Here is a 19249-nt window from a genome sequence, read left to right on the forward strand (position 1 = left end):
CAAAGAAAACCTGAAATCATTCGTGAGATTGATTGAAGATGAACTGGGGATTCCAAAATCAACTGTGCACAACATTTTGACTGAGAGTTTGGGCCTTCATAAATTGAATTCACGATTTATTTCTCACAAGTTGACTTATGACCAAAAAATGTATCGAATTGAACACTGCAAGGACCTCATTAAAATTGCTCGCAAGGAATCGAGCTTCCTTGAAACGATTGTTACTGGTGACTCGTGTTTTGAGTATGAGCCCATCAGAGTGATGAGTGGAGACCACCAGAAGAGGGTCATCTGAAAAAAAGTCGCTTGGAGAAGTCAAAAGTAAAGATAATGCTGAGTTGTTTCTATGATTCCAAGGGCATTATCCACAAAGAATTCATCCCACCCAGTCAAACGGTGAATGGTGAGTTTTATCTCAAAGTTTTGAAGCGATTGATAGCGAGAATTCGTCACGTACAGCATGAACATCGTGATGCAGGCAGTAGGCCCCTTTTGCACGATAATGCACCATCTCATCATTCGAAAATTGTGAGACAGTTTTTGAGCAAAAACCAAGTTTGTGTGTTGGATCACTCGTCATATTTACCTGATTTTAGCACCCTGTGACTTCTTTCTCTTCCTCTTCCGACTTCATTTGCCAATGAAAGGAAAGAGATACGACACCACTGAAAAAGTTCAAGCGGCAGTAACCATGACCCTCAACAGTATCCCAAAAACCAATATAAAATACTCATTTAGCAAATTAATTGACTGTGCCAAACGCTGTATCGAAGCTGAGGGAGAGTATATTTATTGAAATAAATGATTTGAATAATTATACTTGGCCTGTGTTTTATTTTCTATCAAAAGTTCGGTTTCTTTTTGGACAGAGGGTGTAATGTCCCATTTTGAACAGGCTTTCTCTTGGCACCTTTTCATATGCCTTTCCCAAATCTACAAAACTTAAGTACAAATTCTTGTTATATTCCCAAGATTTCTCAACAATTTATCTTAAATGAAAATCTGATCCTGACAATCTGAGGATCAGCTTCTTCACCAAGCTTCCTTCCACAATTTTTCTTAACCATTTCTCAAGTATACTTGTATAGATCTTACCAGGAACACTCAAGTAGGGACTTCTGTAATTGTCACATTCAGTTTCATTTTCCTTTTTATAGATGGGCACTATGAGACCTCTACTCCAATCACCCTGAATTCAACTCTCTTAACCGGCCCCTCTGAATTATGCAATGCAGTGACTGGTAAACTTTTATACCTTCATACTTGAGCATTTCTGGTCGAATATCATCCACTGCTTTTCCACATTTCAGGTTTTTGATGGCTCTTTCTACTTTGAGTACTGATAGGCATCCCTGTTCTGAGATTTCTATATATATATATATATATATATATATATTCTTTTTTTTCAACAAAAATAATTTATTCTTCAAAAAAATTGTTTCAATGAATGAGAATCTGAACATTATTAACTTCCTGTGTCAGTTTTCAACTTTAATATTAACAAGATTCTTATTTTTCTTTATCTTCTGCTTATTCATAGTACTTTGGTTTGGCCTTGATGATGGCCTCTTCCCAAGATGAATAGCATGTTATACATGGGACTAACATTAAGTACATTAATCATCAGTATAAAATATTTTCTTCAGTCAATTTTACATTAAAAATATTAAAAAAAAAAAAAAATCCTCAAATTAATTTTAGACTGCAGGAGAAAGTAATAAAAACAAAACCAGAAAATATAAATGTAGAATGAGAGAAACATAACACCAGTTTTGCAGAAGAACTCTCTCTCTGTTTAGGTTATTTTTCAACTAATTCGATAACTGACCTTAGAAGCAGGTGAACAGTGTACAGGAATACATGAGTATATGCAGAAATGAGCACTTGAGTAAACAGAAAGTGTTCCATGAATTCATGTTTTCATTCAGCAATTTTCAAATAGTGGTATGACCGATTAAACCAAATAACAAGGATCAAAAGAAACAGCTTAAAAAAAAAAAAAAAGAAAAGAAAACATTATGCAGCACATATTGTGGATTGTAGAATGAGATGACTGCAATGAGTCCTGGGAATATGTAGAAGCATCATGCAATAATAATAATAATGAGGATTAGGAAAATGATCTTTTGTCAAGTATGTCAGAGAAATGTACTTAACTAAAGAAGATTAAAAACCTGTTTACTTTAAGCAGTCATTACCAATCATGCTTTAATGCAAACATTTAAAATTAAATTCTACTTGCTCATCATGCACTAGAAAGTGAATGTATAACACAATAAATCCTGATTAGGAAATCGAACTTTTAAATTAAATGTTTAATAAAAAATTACAAATATAGATATATTGTAATACCTACCATATCGGTCCGCTGAAAGATCCATAGTCATAGAGAAAACCAGTCATAACTAACTCATCATTTAAATCTTCATGAGAGTGTGATGGTAGTGATGGCCTTTTGAGATTCAAAGAATATTCCTGTGAATTAACTGAATGGGAAAGATCTAAACCTTGGGATTCTTCAGTGTGCCCTCCAGATGGTGTAAATTCTGCATTTGAACAATCCTCAGGCAAAGTTTTTCCTTCCAAAATAGATGGTGCTAACAAAACAGAAGCCTGATATGGCGACATCATCTAGAAAATGAAGTAAGAAGAGAGATATTTGACATTTATTTATGATATTCAACAATTCAAGTTGTGGATTGAAACTAGAAATAATAAACTGGACTTGGCTACATGCTATAGGTGAATCATAGATATAAAACTGCAAGTTAATTTGGCCCAATGTGTATGTTACCAGTATTATTTCTGCTAATCTTCTGCATTGGTCATAGAGCTGAATGTCAAAATGTTAAAATTAAATATCAAAAACACATTTTTAATCTCATCATAATCTACCTATTTATTTCCCATTATAAATATCTATCTATAGTAATACATTGCATAGCTCAGTTTTGAACAGCACTGTTCATATTTTTTAAACAATCTAAAAAAATATAAATAACAGTAGTATGGTACTGTACTGCATGAAATAATCAAGTGGAAACGAAACTTCGCGACACTGTCAACAAACACATCTAGCCCACTACTAGAAAAACTTTTCGATCCGTGATACCTGGCTGCTGTGATGTCATTCCTGCAATCACAAATAAGAGAAAATATAGTGTATACCATGCTGTGATATGAAACAAAGAGCTGATGGACATGAGAGAAAGAATATACGTACAGAAGATTAGGGAGTGTGGTAAATGATTCCCTTTGTTTTTTTATGGATTTCTTATTAAAGTTCCTATTGAGAAGTTAATGTATCTTCACTGCTGTGTAATTTTTGGTTTTTTGAGTGAAGATTAGACGGAAAGCTATTTTCTGTTTGGGGAATTAACAGTTGCCATTAAAAATGCAAGAATGTTCCAAAATAGTTATATTCTGTTTCAGTGCAGGATAGCTGAATTTTATGAAGTAAACTATTAATGTTTTTTGGTACTTGTTTTAAATAGAAACTGAATATGCTTAAAGTAAAGCATATATTGAAGATAGAGGTATTTATTAATTTCTTGAGTAAGTGCATGCAATGAAATTTGTTGCTGCTGTTTCCCTTAGAAAACTTAAAGATTGATGAGGAACATATGTTTTGACTCTCTAACCAAAATATGTTAACTTTTGCTTCAGCAGATATCTTGTATTTAATGGAAGAAGATCCAATATTTGAAGGTTATGAATTAGAGTGTGACTAAGTAGAAGGGTCACAAATTTTTTTAATATACAATTTCTCTCTCTCTCTCACACACACACTTTGTTAATAAAAATTTCACTACGCTATACAGGGTGTTGGGGATAAATTTGACATATTTATAATTAATTATATTTTTCCGTAAGTTACATGTATTAACACACACTTCTCTTCATTTAAAAGTTTGGACCCTTCTTCATTCATATACAAGATGTCAGAAAGGATGGATAGCTGGAACCCACCTGAATCATGGAAGAGAATAACTTGTATCATGATGATTCGTGCCCGCCATCAAAATAAGGATATTACGACTGCTGCCCAATGCTCCCTGAATACAGTAAAAACAATCAGGCATGAACTAGAGACTTGCAATGGTGACTACGAGGATGTAGCAAGAAGAAAGATCCCTAGCAGACGATCTGATTGCGTTCGTACAGCAGAATTCCTCGCAAATCTGCAGGAACAGGTGTTGAAGAACCCTGGCATTGGAATTCGGGCTTTGTTCGTGGAGTTGCTAACTGTAGTCAAGCCCTGGATAACAAGGGTAGCCAATGGTAGGCCGTATGTATGGCAGCAGGATTCGGCCCCTTGCCACACCTCTGGGAAAAGTCAAAAATGGTTGTCTGAAAATTTCTACGACTTCACCAGTCCAAATGTTTGGCCTCCAAACTCCCCAGACCTTAACCCCATGGATTATTTTGTATGGGGCGCAGTTGAAAAAGACACCAATCGCACTTCCAGTAATACAAAAGCCCAGTTAATGGATAAAATTAAAACAGTTTTTGCGGCCCTTCCCAGGGAGACTGTAGCATCAGCTTGTTCAAGGTTCCGAAGCAGAATTGAAGCTGTGATCGATGCTAATGGTGGTTATTTTGAGTAAATCTTGTTGATAGTATTGTAATTAACTCTGCCTGTAATGTTTTTTTGTCAATTCATTAAATTTAATAGATACAAAGAAGATTTTCTTTTTCCTTACGAAACTGTCAAATTTATCCCGAACACCCTGTATATATGTAGCATAGTGAAACCAAATACATAAGCCTGGGAATAGAACTTGTAAAGATAAGAGAAAACTTATATCAAATAAACTATTAACAATGGCACAGTCATATGCCAGAATTTTTGGAGCTTCACTATGAGAAAGTGTATATATGTGCATATATATATATATATCCAGGAAGCTGGATAAATCCAACTTATAGAAAATTCAGACTTGTACTCAGTACTATGACAGACTGCCTAATCTTGTGTAGTACAGTTTTAAGTCAGATGAAAATGATACAGATTTCAATCACAGAATTATATTTTTTTAAATTTAGGAATGGACAGAAAGCAGAACTTAGGAGGCCTGTATATATGGTAAAGAAGTACTGAATATTGCATAAGCATTAGAAATGAAGGTGAGGAGAGAGTATATTGCAAAGCATGAATCCTTCTTCAGTTAAGGACATCAGCTTAATCGAGTCTCATACCTCTAAGTTCACATCAACTTATCAGAAAAGAATAACGGATTCGGATTCTAGGGATCCAGTATCAAAGAATTTTGTTCAGGAAACAAGTACCTTAAAGGAAGAATTTAATGGTAAAACTGATAAAAAGCTTTCTGAATTAACTAAATTGAAAGAGCAACTTAACTTTTCTTGTTAAGGATCTCAAAGTTTTAAGAGAGTTTAGAAGGGAAGAATTTTGACTGAGAAATGTTGATAGTGATAATCACTTACGAGAATTCTTTTGTTTTTAATAAATAAAAACTTAAGTGCTATGGTTGTGGTAAATTAGGCTATATTTCTGGGTTCTGCCAAGATAATTCTTGTAAGGATAAAGATAATCATGATGGTGGTGGTGGTGGTTGAGTCAGAATACTACTACATCATCTCTTAATGTTATTCAAGATTCTGTTTAGAGAAAATCTGTCCAAGAATATTTTTCAAGAGAAACCACTTCTACTCTACAGAAACTCGACTACATGAAATTCATGGGATTATTAAAAAAAACACCACAGTAATAACTTTAATTAATAAATAAGGTAAGTATTTCATACTAAAACTAACAGTACATCTTCAGTGTTACAAACAGATGGGAATAGAATACAAGTAATGAACATTCGGTGGATTACCTATTAAAATACAATGTTGTTGCGAGCTAGGTAATGAAAGAAATTAATAAATAATTAATATTTAAGATAATTAGTTTTTTAATGATCACATAAAATAAGTCTCCCAGATCTTCGACAGAGAGACAATCATTTTGATTTAAATTCGGCCGGTGTAAAAAAGCTTTACAACTTTCTTTAAAGAGGCATTCATATTTGAACCTGCATCTATGAAGGAAAATAGCTTTGTCCCACTGAATATTATGGGTAGTGGAAATACTGTGTTGTGCTAGACCAGACTTCTGAGGTTTGTTGTAATCAATATAATATTGATGTTCTTTAATTCTTTTTTCCACAGAACGGCCAGTTTGTCCAAAATAAGAAACATCACATTCACAAAGAATTTGGTAAAAGCCAGCCAAAGACAGAGATGACAGTTTATCTTTTGTAGAAGGCAATAAGGAAGAAATTTTGTTGATAGGAATCAATTGGTACTTTTTTAAAATTCTACCTATAGGTTCTGAGATTCCTGGAATGTAGGGGATTGGAACTCTGCAAACTGTTGAAGAAACCTTAGGTATCGGAATATAAGATTCAATTATCTGTTGGATTTGATTAGGGTGGTAATTATTAGATAGATACCATTAACTTTTTAATGATGGAAAGTTCTTGTTGTAAGATTTCTGGAGAAGAGCAAACTTTATGTGCCCTATTAATTAGAGATTTAAGAATGCCAAATTTTTGAGATGTATGGTGAGCAGACTTTTTATGAATGTATCTGCCAGTAAATGTGGGCTTTCGAAAGACGCTTGTAGATAAGGTACCAGAATTTTCCTTTTCCATGGTGAATTGGATACGAGGATGAGGGCTATTTATCTGTTGTAGAAAGCTCATCTTCAGTATGTGACCAAATGGCAAAAACATCATCGACATAACGATACCAAAGAGATGGTTGAAGGTGAATGGATGAAAACATAGTCTCTTCGAATTGTTTCAAAAAATAGTTAGCCAAAGGTGGAGACAAAGGACTACCCATGGCAGTACCTTCCACTTGTTTTTCCAACTAAAATAACCTGAATGGATAACAAATTCGAAAATTTTTCCGATATCTGGAAGGTAATCTTCATATAATAAATTAACTGTGTCCACTAATGGGATATTGGTAAACAGAGCTACAAAGAGCAACTTACTTTTCTTGTTAAGGATCTCAAAGTTTAAAGAGAGGTTAGAAGGGAAGACCAGGAAAACTATCAGCTTTACAAGGTAAACTTCGAGCACGGATTTCCTTCCTCAAAAAATGTCGCGATATGCAAGTTATTCCTACATTTGCTAGGTTTAAAGAAACAATTCGGTCTCCTAGAGCCCACTCTATTTATATTCGTGCAAGTTTCTCCTTAATTCGTAACCAACTTCATACTGCCAAAAAAGAATTAGCTTCTAATATCGAGTCTATTTCGGATCTCGAAGAAGAAATTTCAACTGTTCTTAATGATGAATTACTAAATATTGTTCTTTGCTTATCAAAGCAATCTGTAACTCGTTCTTACGAAAGAAATTTTCACAGACTTATGCAAAAATATAATTCTTTATATCACAGACAAAAGAAAAACTTAACCTCTGACATCACTTCTACTAAAAAATGGATTGTTAACATTTCCAATCGCTCTTTATCCGACGCCGAGTCCAGTGCTTTGGCAAAAGGCCTCGATTTTGCCGTTATTCCTACATGCATTCCGTATCTTGACTTTTTACATAATATAGAATGCAATCTGTCAGGACTTTCTAGCAACGACGCTAATAAACTTCGTTTTGAAGTTGCAACTTCATTATTTAAAAGCAAATTACCTCCACACAATTTATCAAATGCTGAAATCAAAGGTCTAACTTCTTTAAAAAGAGATAATAATATATCTATTTCTAAGTCGATAAAGGAAAGGCTATTGTAATCATGAATAAGACTGACTATGAGACAAAAGTATCCAGTCTTTTAGAAGACACATCTACCTACAAAGAGATCATGCATAATTCTACAAATTCACAGCTCAAACAATTAAATAAATTACTTGATGAGGTCAGTTGGGACCCAAATTATGTGGATAAATTACACATCTACTTTGGAAGATCTCCCCGTCTATATGGTTTCCCGAAAATGCATAAAGAAAGCTATCCAGTATGACCAATCGTGAATTGGATTGATTCTCCTACTTACCGAATTGCAAAAGTCTTGTCTTGTTCTTTAAGTGCTCTCACTGGACATTCAAGATTCTACATAAAAAATTCAACAGATTTCCTGGAAAAAATCAAGGATTTAAAAATCAACACAAACCAAAGTCTGATTTGTTAGTCACTTTTGACATTGTATCTCTGTTTACCAATATCCCATTAGCGGACACAGTCAATTTATTATATGAAGATTACCCTCCAGATATTGGAAAAATTTTCGAATTTGTTATCAATTCGGGTTATTTTAGTTGGAAAAACAAGTTCTACAAACAAGTTGAAGGTACTGCCATGGGTAGTCCTTTGTCTAACTAATTTTTGAAACAATTCGAAGAGACTATGTTTTCATCCATTCACCCTCAACCATCTCTTTGGTATTGTTATGTCGATGATGTTTTTGCCATTTGGTCACATACTGAGGATGAGCTTTCCACCTTTCTACAACAGATAAATAGCCTTCATCCTCTTATCCAATTCACAATGGAAAAGGAAAATTCTGGTACTTTATCATTTTTGGACATCCTGCTTACTCGAACTTCTTTCGGTACCTTATCTACAAGCGTCTTTCGAAAGCCCACATTTACTGGCAGATACATTCATAAAAAGTCTGCTTACCATACATCTCAAAAATTTGGCATTCTTAAATCTCTAAATTAATAGGCACATAAAGTTTGCTCTTCTCCAGAAATCTTACAACAAGAACTTTCCATCATTAAAAAGTTAATGGTATCTAATAATTACCACCCTAATCAAATCCAACAGATAATCGAATCTTATGTTCCAATAACTAAGGTTTCTTCAACAGTTTGCAGAGTTCCAATCCCCCACATTCCAGGAATCTCAGAACCTATAGGTAGAATTTTAAAAAAAGTACCAATTGATTCCCACTTATATTCCTATCAACAAAATTTCTTCCTTATTGCATTCTACAAAAGATAAACTGTCATCTCTGTCTTTGGCTGGCGTTTACCAAATTCCTTGTGAATGTGATGTTTCTTATTTTGGACAAACTGGTCATTCTGTGGAAAAAAGAATTAAAGAACATCAATATTATATTGATTACAACAATAACCCCAGAAGTCTGGTCTAGCACAACACAGTATTACCACTACCCATAATATCCAGTGGGACAAAGCTATTTTCCTTCATAGATGCAGGTTCAAATATGAACGCCTCTTTAAAGAAAGTTGTGAAGCTTTTTTACACCGACCGAATTTAAATCGAAATGATTGCCTCTCTCTCGACGATCTGGGAGACTTTTATTTTATGTAATCAATAAAAAACTAATTATCTTAAATATTAATTATTTATTAATTTCTTTCATTTACTAGCTCACGACAACATTATATTTTAATAGGTTATCCACCGAATGTTCATTACTTGTATTCTATTCCTATCTGTTTCTAACACTGAAGATGTACCATTAGTTTTAGTATGAAATATCTACCTTATTTATTGATTAAAGTTATTACTGTGGACTTACGTGTTGTTTTTAATAATTATACTAAGCCATAGGTCCCTCTAAAAATAAAATTCATGGGATGGAAAAAAGTATTCCAGTCAGCATGATCTATTTTCTATTGTCAATTGTGTATGAGAAAAGTTCCTGTGAGGACATAGTGCAAATAACAGGAAAATTATCGCTTTCATAGATGTTCTCTTTGACACCCCCTGCATGAGAAGTTGAAAAATGGCAGCGGAGCAGATGACTGCAAGATTTAGTGCCAGCCTGGCTGGCCGAGTGGTTAGCGTGTCCACTCTCCAGTCAAGAGGCTGCAGGTTCGAATCCCGCCGTGGGAATGGATGTTTGTGATTGTCTGTGGAAATACTAATGGTGGCGGTAGATGGCACTGGTGGACTGTGAGTGGTGGAAGCAGAGCTGTAGATGCCCTCTCTCGATGAGTCTTTGGACTCCCTGGAGGTGACAAATAATAATAATATGAGCAGATAGGCATATGGAAGAGGGTACTAACTCTATCATTAAGAAGAGAGAAGTCATGATTGCCAAGCATTCACTCAATGATACGACCTCATGCATTCATGTTGGCACTGCCACACAGGTTTAATGGACATAGCATATGTCCAATAAAGTCACCAATGTGAAGTATGGGATGAAGCAGTTGCAATATATGATTATCAAGTTTGATCTCCTTTAATTCACAACCTGGTGATAAATAACCTGGACATGCTGGAAAGGAATATGACTGCTCACTAAGATAGCTATTCCGGCATGAGTAGGACCATCTCCAGTTCTGTCCTTACAAAGAGTGAAATGCCTTGAATGGGATCCTTACTGGGTTTTAACTAAGCTTCCTGCAAACATAAACAGAAGATTTGTGATATCATTAATAATTTGGCAAAACAACACACCAACGCAAAAATTTTCCTTGTTTTGAATTTGTAGACTTGGCCGATTTTCAAAATTCTGAGGGCTTACCTTTGTCAGGATTATATTTATCCATTGATTTAGAGAAGTATGGATAGTCAGTGTCCCTCTCTTTCTCTGGAAAAGTGTTTAATACATCACCTGATGGATCAGGATCATTTGGTGAATTTAATTTATTTTCATTGGATACAGGTATCCATTTTTTTCTATGGGGTTGCATGGAGGTTAAAAATAATTCCATTTAATGAGAACCCATCTTGACAGATGGGTTCTCATTGAATGGAATTATTTTTGGAGTTGTTTCAGGAATGAAACCATAGCTCATGTAACTGATGTGCTACACAGAGAAGCACCCAGGATCATAAAGTTCAGGTATGGTGAAATTAACGGATGGTTGAATAGACATGTGTTTAAGTTCTTGATTCATAGTGAAGAATTTATGGAGACAAAAACACACAGGTTGGAGTAATTACTTTACTTATAATTATGAAAATAACACTCAACATTTGGACCTCTGTATTGAGTATCGAATTAGTACCCGACCACAACACATACCAGTTGGTTAACTACAATCCTACAAACTGCATCAAAAAAGAAAACAAAAGAATTAATCAAGTCAGTGATCACATGGTCAGAAGAAACCATTAAAAAGCTATTACTGCATTATGCCCATGCTTCCAAAATTTATGGCCTGCCTAAAATACACAAAACAAACACAATACAACCAATAGTTAAAGGAACTGACAACACCAATTATTACTTAGCCAAGAATCTAGCAGCTACACTAAAGGTCATTCCCCCTCCTACATGAAAAATACTAACGCTTCATAAACAAAATTAGAAACATCACACTCAACAATGAAGATTTATTAATCAGTTTTGACATAAATGTCCTTTTCACTACTGTGCTGATCAATTTATTTATTTATGCTTTGGCTACATGAAACTGGTAAGTGAAGAATACAATCACAATTTCCAGCAACAAATGATGAAAAATTTTAACATATAAAAGTTCATTACATAAAAGTCACAACCAGCTTTCTAAGTCTTTCCTTTCCTTTTTTTTTAAAATAAAGCAACAGTAACTTGTCATAATCATGCCAGGGGCAATTATCGTCCTACTCTAACAAGTATGACAAAGCTGCATGTTCTCACAACACTTCACAACATAAATGTAGCTGTATCCTAGGTTTAATTAGAGAGCAGTTGTGTCTTGTGTGAGAAAACTCGATCCATTAGAGAGGGGGGGGGGGGCATTTCACATTACATCATCATCTTCTAACATGAGGAGTTCTGTTGATACTATGACGAGGACTATGAGAATAACGTCTTCATGGTGAGACGGGACCGTGATCTTCTGTTTCCTCCATAACCACTGCCACACCAACTACAGGTCAAGATCCAGGCTGGAAAGCCAATTCAAGGCCTCATCTGTTGCTTTGTGGATGTCCTGTAGGCCACCAATGATACTATTCTTCTCATACAGAACATATTTCTGCTCAAAATCATGTCTGTTTTTGCCTACGTACTTTGCTCCAGGTATTTCGTGTGGCAAAATAATTTCTACCTTCTACCTGCAAAAAGAAGGCACTGCCATGGACTCCCCCTCATAGTTAACTGTTACATGGAAGACTTCAAGCAAATAGCTCTAGATTCAACAAGCCTAAAACCAAAAGTCTGGCTCAGCTACGTTGGTAATATTTTCGGCATTTGGCCACCACATGGCCGCGAAACATCAAATACATTCCTAAGCCACTTGAACAAATAACACAAATGCATCTAATTTACCAACTGAGATTGAAAACAATAATTCTCTTCAGTTTCTAGACACACTTGTTATACGTCTTCCCTCAGGTTGCCTCTCATTCACAATCTAATGCAAACTTATACACACAGGCCAATACGTACATAAAATTCATAGCATCATCTAACACAAAAACTAGGGGATAGCGCCCTCAAACATAGAACACTAAAATTTGCTCCAATGAACAGGCACTAAACAAAGAAAATAAAATGATTATCCAAATGTTTATAAAAAATGGCTATAAAACAGTTAATAAGATCCTCCACAATAATACCATAGTCATACCACACATTAGGCAAATATCAGAAAAAATAGATAGAAAACACTACATAAATACAACATTAAGGCAACCTTCAAACCTCCTGGAAAATTAAGAAGCATACTCAACTCGTACGAAGATTCCCTTCCCTACCTTGTCCACCCAGGGGTTTACAAAATTCAGTGCACCTGCAACCTACCCTACATAGGGGAAACAGGACACACCATCAGAATAAGAAAAGACGAACATAAACGCCATTTTTCTCCACTATGGTAAAAACGTCGAATCTTTACGTGTTCCATTATTAATTATGGTAAAACAGGTCACACCATACACTTCAAACATGTCACAGAATCAATATCAATCTCTACACCTTACAAAAACCTGGTTTGGAAGAAAGTTCAAGGAAGCTTGTGAGATTCTGAAGGGCATCATCCAAATCTAAACAAGAATGATGGATTCATAATTCCAAGAATCTGGAGGACCCATCTGCAACCTATATAGCATCCAGAACATGATGGCAGAAACCTAACACAAGAAAACCTTAATATAAGACTGTAGAGATGTGTTTAATGTAGTTCCGCTATTTGTTATCTTGTATTTTATTTAGAGATATTTTTTCTATCAAATGTATATTACTATATTGATATGTATAAAAAATTTATTTTATTTTGTTAATTAATTTATACTTTTGTATATATCTTATTTATTATTTTTAAAATATTTTATTTCGTTTTTTATATATTTTTATTTTATTATTATTATTTTCACCAGAGGCCAGGCTACGTTAAACAGTTAACAAAGCATTCAGATTTATCTTACTTTTGTGTAGTGTCATGTAGCTTGTGTCCTATTATCTTTGTCAGAAATGTTTTTTAAGTAAAAAAAATATATTCTGTTAAGCTTAAATCAGGATGTATATTTCAACCAAGACCAAGTTTAAAAAAAAAAAAAAACATATGACCATCTATTTTCATAGTTTGTCATTTATTGCTGATTTCCATAGCGAAATTATTACAGCAGTTTTATTTAAGTAAATCCAGGTATCCATTGATTAACGCGATTAATTAATCCCTTGATGTTACTGTGTATACCAAAATTGCGCCAATCGAATATAATAATCAATGGTAGTAAAAATTACAATTCATCAATGATCGATTACTATTTTAATAATTCATTTTATATGGTACTCTTTTAGGAAAGATAAAAAATGAATGCAAAGTAAATGTTTGATAAATGCTTGTACCTACGTTAGTTACTGCAATTTTTTATCAAAAAACTTATCAAGACTTGTTTGAATGTTTTTAGTTATCAGCATAAATTCTACGTTAAACGACTCTCTAGACCTTGACAAACAAGTATTCTTCGATTAACATCTGGATCCGTATCCATTACTTGCTTCTTAAGCAATTCTAAAATGCGCGTTGTTCAATTTCAAGAAGATCGTTGTCACGGAAATTTTTTGAATTTGAATCCAATAATTCTTTAACATCTTCTGCATCAACACCATCAAAACCAAAGTCTTCACCAAATGCAACGATTTCTTCAACCACATTGTTCACAGGATTTTGAAAACCACCTAAGTCATTAGTGCATTCTAGCAAAAGGTTTTTTTCAAACAGCTCTCATGCAGCTAGCAGACACTTTCTCCCACAAGTCATGAATGTTTTCAATTGAGCGTTTAATGTTAAAATTTTTCCAAAATTCTTGGAGCATAATCGCATTTTCTTATGTTGTTGTTTCTACTGCCTTTGAGAATGTCTTTTTAAGAAAATAAGGTTAAAGTTGCAATGACACCCATGTCCATGGGTTGTAGCAATGATGTCGTATTTGGCATAAAAAATAAAACTTTCACATTCTCACACAGATCATTAAGAGAATTTGGATGACCAGGTCTGTTAACATCAATGTCATCATGCTCACGGCTTTCTTTCTCTTGGCCGGGAAACACTCCTTGAGGCTTGCATGTTTTTGGTGGTAAATTTAAACATACGTTAATTAAAACTCTTGCTGCATATATAAAGGATCGTCACAATTAATTTTGCTGCGTTAATCAAAGGATACCTGTACAACATCTCATAAAGTAAACAAAAAATAAATTTAGTATCTCCAATTCTGATAACAGTCAAGAAGTAAATCACTAATTTCAGAGATGATTTTACAGCAAACCAACTTTCTGTAATCCTTCAATTCTAACAGCTGATTTACAACATCACTGCATAATATCTGAACTACATTCTATAACTATAGGATTCTGAACAGCTTTTCTCTTGGAACTGTGTTATATGCCAATCCTAGATTCACCAACTTAAATATAGATTCTTGTTATATTTCCATGATTCCTTAACCATTTGTTAAAAGAAAAAAGCTGATTTGACCTCCCTATTTCACCTTCTTGCTGATCTTATTCCTCTATGCCAGGGGTGGACAAGTTCTTCGGTAATAAGAACCACATATAATACATTTTTGAATGTTCAAGAGCTGCAGAAAATATTATTTTAAAATTGTATTTATAAACAATATAAAATACAACTATATAGTAGTCCTACCCACCAAAGAAGAATATGTTTAATCTCTTCTCATTGAAGGCTTTGATTGATTCTTCATTTATGCAGCTAATAATTTAAAATCTGGCTGGTAGGATGTCAAAGCTGTTCTAAGAAGCTCGGTGAGGTGGCTGTTAGCGAGGATAGCACGATGTTTTGACTTGACAAATTTCATTACAGAGAAGAGAGATTCACAGCAGTAAGTTGTCCCAAACACAGAGAGTAGTTGGAAGCCAGTTTTCTGAAGATTGGGACAACTTACTGCTGTGAATCTCTCTTCTCTGTCTAGCTTCAAACTCACATCTTCCTGAAGCTCAATAAGCTCTGTCTCTATTGAAGCAACATCTGTGGTAAAATGTGCAACAATAAAACATCCATCATTGATGACATCAATCACAAAAGGATTCACAAGAAATTCAAAACATGGCTTTAACTTTTTTAATTTCTCAAATCTATTCTCAAAATCATTATAAACTGTTTCTAAGTTTCCTTTATATTGTTTCAGTTAAAATCGTCCTCCCATTGTTGGTTAAGCACTCATTTCTTGTTCGTATTTCTGTTTTATAACTTTCGCTAAAATCAATCTTAATTATTTATTAATCAGAAAAGTACTTATCTACACTAAAATTCACTAGTTATGTTCTGCTACCACCACAAGTGCATAACTTGTGTGTACTGCATGAAGAGTGATGATGCAGAGTCCAGGCAACAGAGGCGGTGGGTAATGCAGCGATCATAGTAGTCACTTTTGGAACTACTTTTGGCAGGAGTGACACAGGCCATAAAATGTTGAAATGCTTTTTACCAACCAAATACGATAATAAAATCCACATTAACAACCCTTTTGGTCGGTACCATTTAAAAGCTAAAAATGCAAAGTTTCAAAATACATGTATATGTTTTTTACTTATCTTTAAAGCATTTACGAAATAAAATATTCTAATATTGGTACATACTATACTACTATAGATTATTAATATAAAAGTTTAGAAAAAATGGCAATGAAAACCAATATTATCTCAGGAGCCGCAGTTTGCCAATCCCTGCTCTATGCCTTTCTCTTCCACAGTTTTTCTTATCCACTTCTCAAGCATGCTTATATAAATCCTATTTGGAACACTCAGCAGGAGTAATCTCTGCAATTTTCATTTATTTATTTCTCTCTTTTCCTCTCTCTTAATGAGAGAGGCAAAATTAGCAAAACAGGCATGATGACAATTAAAAGAACTTGGTAGAATGATGTTGGCAGTACTTTAGAACACGAAACCTTAAATCTGACAAATAACAAATTCATTTTAGAAGAAAATTGTTGACAGGAAGGTAGTAATAATGTAAACATATGTTGTACTACAAAAACCCTGCAGATCCTTTGTGTATAAACACCAGGAAATGAGGATAAAGTGAAGTAGATCTTTGGTCATATTCTATTCTCATGAGAAAGCCCTTTCTTGAATATACTATATACTGCTAGTTATCTAATTGCAGACAGCCTGAACATTGTGCATTAAAAAGATTGTTCTCATATGAACAGAGAAGCAATTGTAATAAAAATAATTAACACTGGGTTTATTGGTCATAACGATTTGATACTACTAATTACGCCATGTAAACTAGTCGCTTCATCTGGGTTTGGATGAACATACAAATATAAATAAACAGCAAGCTTTGATTATGAATCAATACATATTACTAAAAAATACTGAATGCGTAGGAACCATTACATAAATACAATAGAAACACGTGGAGCATGGATGCTGGCACATGGTCAGTCATTGTTTAGCAGGTGTGTCCGATAGCAGAAAAATTAAACTCTGATGTATTTAGAGATCTGATGAGTGACTTTCAAATGCCACACAGAATCACCCCTTGGTTTCTGTTTAGGATACCTTGTGAGTGAATACAACTGTAGCCTCTTTTATGTTGCAGGAGCTGTAGTCTTCTTCTTCTATGTATGGCACGGAGCTCTAATCCCATTCAATGTTGTAGTGAGTGTTGGAAAAATGGAATGCCAACTCTGAACTGTCCTCTCTGTTGTTGCTGACATTTCCAATATGTATTGATTCATAATCAAAGCCTGTTGTTTATTTATATTTGTATCATCTTTACGACAAATAAACCCACTGTTAGTTATTTTTATTACATTAGTTTTTGTGGTCAAAAATAACATACTTATCAGAGAGTAGCTATACTCAACATTGGCAATCTCAAATGGATGCAAAGGCACTACTACACTTATAATAAGCTTCTGAGTAGAATAATTGAAATTTTGTTACTTTATTACAAATTATAATTGTTCTTCAGATTAAAATCTTCATACCGAGATAGTACATGAGAAATATGCAAAATACATAGGCCTCTGGGATGCAGAAAAACCACAACCGCGATAGTTTCTAGTACTAGAAGTATGGATATTTCAATTATAATAATCTGTCATAATTATAAAACTAATACTACTAATTTAATCTTTACAAATAAAAGAGATTAACTTTTTTTTATCATTTAATATATGCATGCACATTTGGGGGAACGGATGTTCAAAATGAGGAGGGTTTTTTACGTATGTTCTTGATTTGAGATTTATTGAGAAATTATCGATGTATCTGTAGTCAAATCACCTTTCAGTCAATACCAGTTAAGTTTTAAGAACATCCATGAGATGGCAATAGTTGTTTGCTGTATCCTAACTCCCAAATCTTCAGAATCTCTTATGAGTTGTGACTAAGGACAGAGATCAGTGACCTACCAATTTTGAAAAATTAGCTATGAGTGGCTAATTTTTCAAAATTAGCCACTCAATTGATATTAACAGGGAAAAAGTGTTGAGGATTTATTTCATACAGACTGAAATATGTTATATTTTAATCAATCTAATTATTACTAAACCCTGGGTTTCAAATAAAAATACTGTTAGGATTTACCTGCTCTCCAGATTTCTCCTTCATTCCTATACTACTATTACTCTCTGGTGTCATGGCAGGACTTTGTAAAACACCTTGTTCATGAGATTCTATCTTTGTAGAGTCATCCTTGAGTGGGGGATGAGGAGATAATGTAGGCATGGCAGGATCAGATGAATTTAGTTGGCTGTTAGAACTGTCCTGAATAACTGTGACAGTATGTGGAGAACCAACTGATGATGGATGGGTGAATGATGTATGTAACTGTGGTAGTCCACCAGATGTAGCCACTCTCAATGAAGAGGAACCAAAAGGTTTATATGTATAATTACAAGGGAGAGAACTTTGCTTTGTAGGAGCTGAAGAATTTTGTAAACTAAATGCTGAAATTTGTGTTGACTCACATTCTACTGGTAATGATGATGCCTCCAAATTAAGATTTCTTTTATGAAAGGGTATTGTACCCTTTAGCTTCAGCTGAGTTTTATCAAATTTTTCCATTTTACGAAGAGAACTATTGACAGTTGCATTTACTGTTCCACTGGTTATATTATTGCACAAGTTTCCTGAAAGAGTAGCATTTGTAGTAAGAACACTATTGAGGGACCCAGCTGGAGAATTGAGGTTCGACTTGAGCAAAGACGATGCATTAGATTGGTGCATCACTCTACACCTGAAAATTAAAATATACTTTATAGTTTTTTGATGTACAGCATTAACAATACTCATCACTATACAACAGAAGTCCATAATAATTAGAATTCACAAAAATCAGAAAAATGTAGTCAACAAATGTTTATCAAAACGATAAAACAACTCCGAAACCGCTTTTTTTTTTTTTTTTTTTCTTTTTATCAGAAAATTAGGATATTACATGTTTTAGGATAATACAGCTTTTAATTTTTCAGAAATAACAACGTATACTAGAATATTAATTATAAAAAACTTTAAATAATTATTATTATTATTTAACACCTGCAGGGAGTCCAAAGAGGAATACAGCCAGGAATACTTACAGGCATAGGGGTGACCATCCTATCCTTGTACTTCAGTTACGAAATCCAAGCATGCTTGGAAGGTTGAGGGCCTTAAAGGCCTGTTAAAGCCATTGGGATAGATAGGGAGTCCAAAGACTCATTGAGGGAGGGCACCGACTCCCACTCAATCCACCTATCACAACCACACCAGCGGCAGCTACCACCCACCAACACTAGTATTTTCAAAGACAATCACAACATCAATGCCCATGGCGGGATTCGAACCCGTAGGCTTTTGGCTGGAGAGCGGATACGCTATCCACTCGGCCAACCAGGCCGAC

General features: G+C 34.3%; 1 protein-coding gene across 1 annotated transcript in view; it reads right to left on the bottom strand.

The window, feature by feature from the left end:
- The window catches only part of LOC150095783 (mediator of RNA polymerase II transcription subunit 13-like), a 237279-nt gene that overhangs the window by 106991 nt on the left and 111039 nt on the right, over positions 1 to 19249 (bottom strand). The window contains exons 8-9 of the mRNA XM_090409956.1: positions 17953 to 18604; positions 2357 to 2631 (exon numbers count right to left, since the gene is read on the bottom strand). Coding sequence (XP_090266082.1) covers positions 2357 to 2631; positions 17953 to 18604 — 927 coding nt within the window. The remainder of the gene's footprint in view (positions 1 to 2356; positions 2632 to 17952; positions 18605 to 19249) is intronic.

The sequence above is a fragment of the Typopeltis vanoorti genome, chromosome 20, assembly GCF_054136105.1.
Source record: "Typopeltis vanoorti isolate ZY-2024b chromosome 20, IOZ_Tvanoo_1.0, whole genome shotgun sequence".
In the NCBI taxonomy this organism is placed as follows: domain Eukaryota; kingdom Metazoa; phylum Arthropoda; class Arachnida; order Uropygi; family Thelyphonidae; genus Typopeltis; species Typopeltis vanoorti.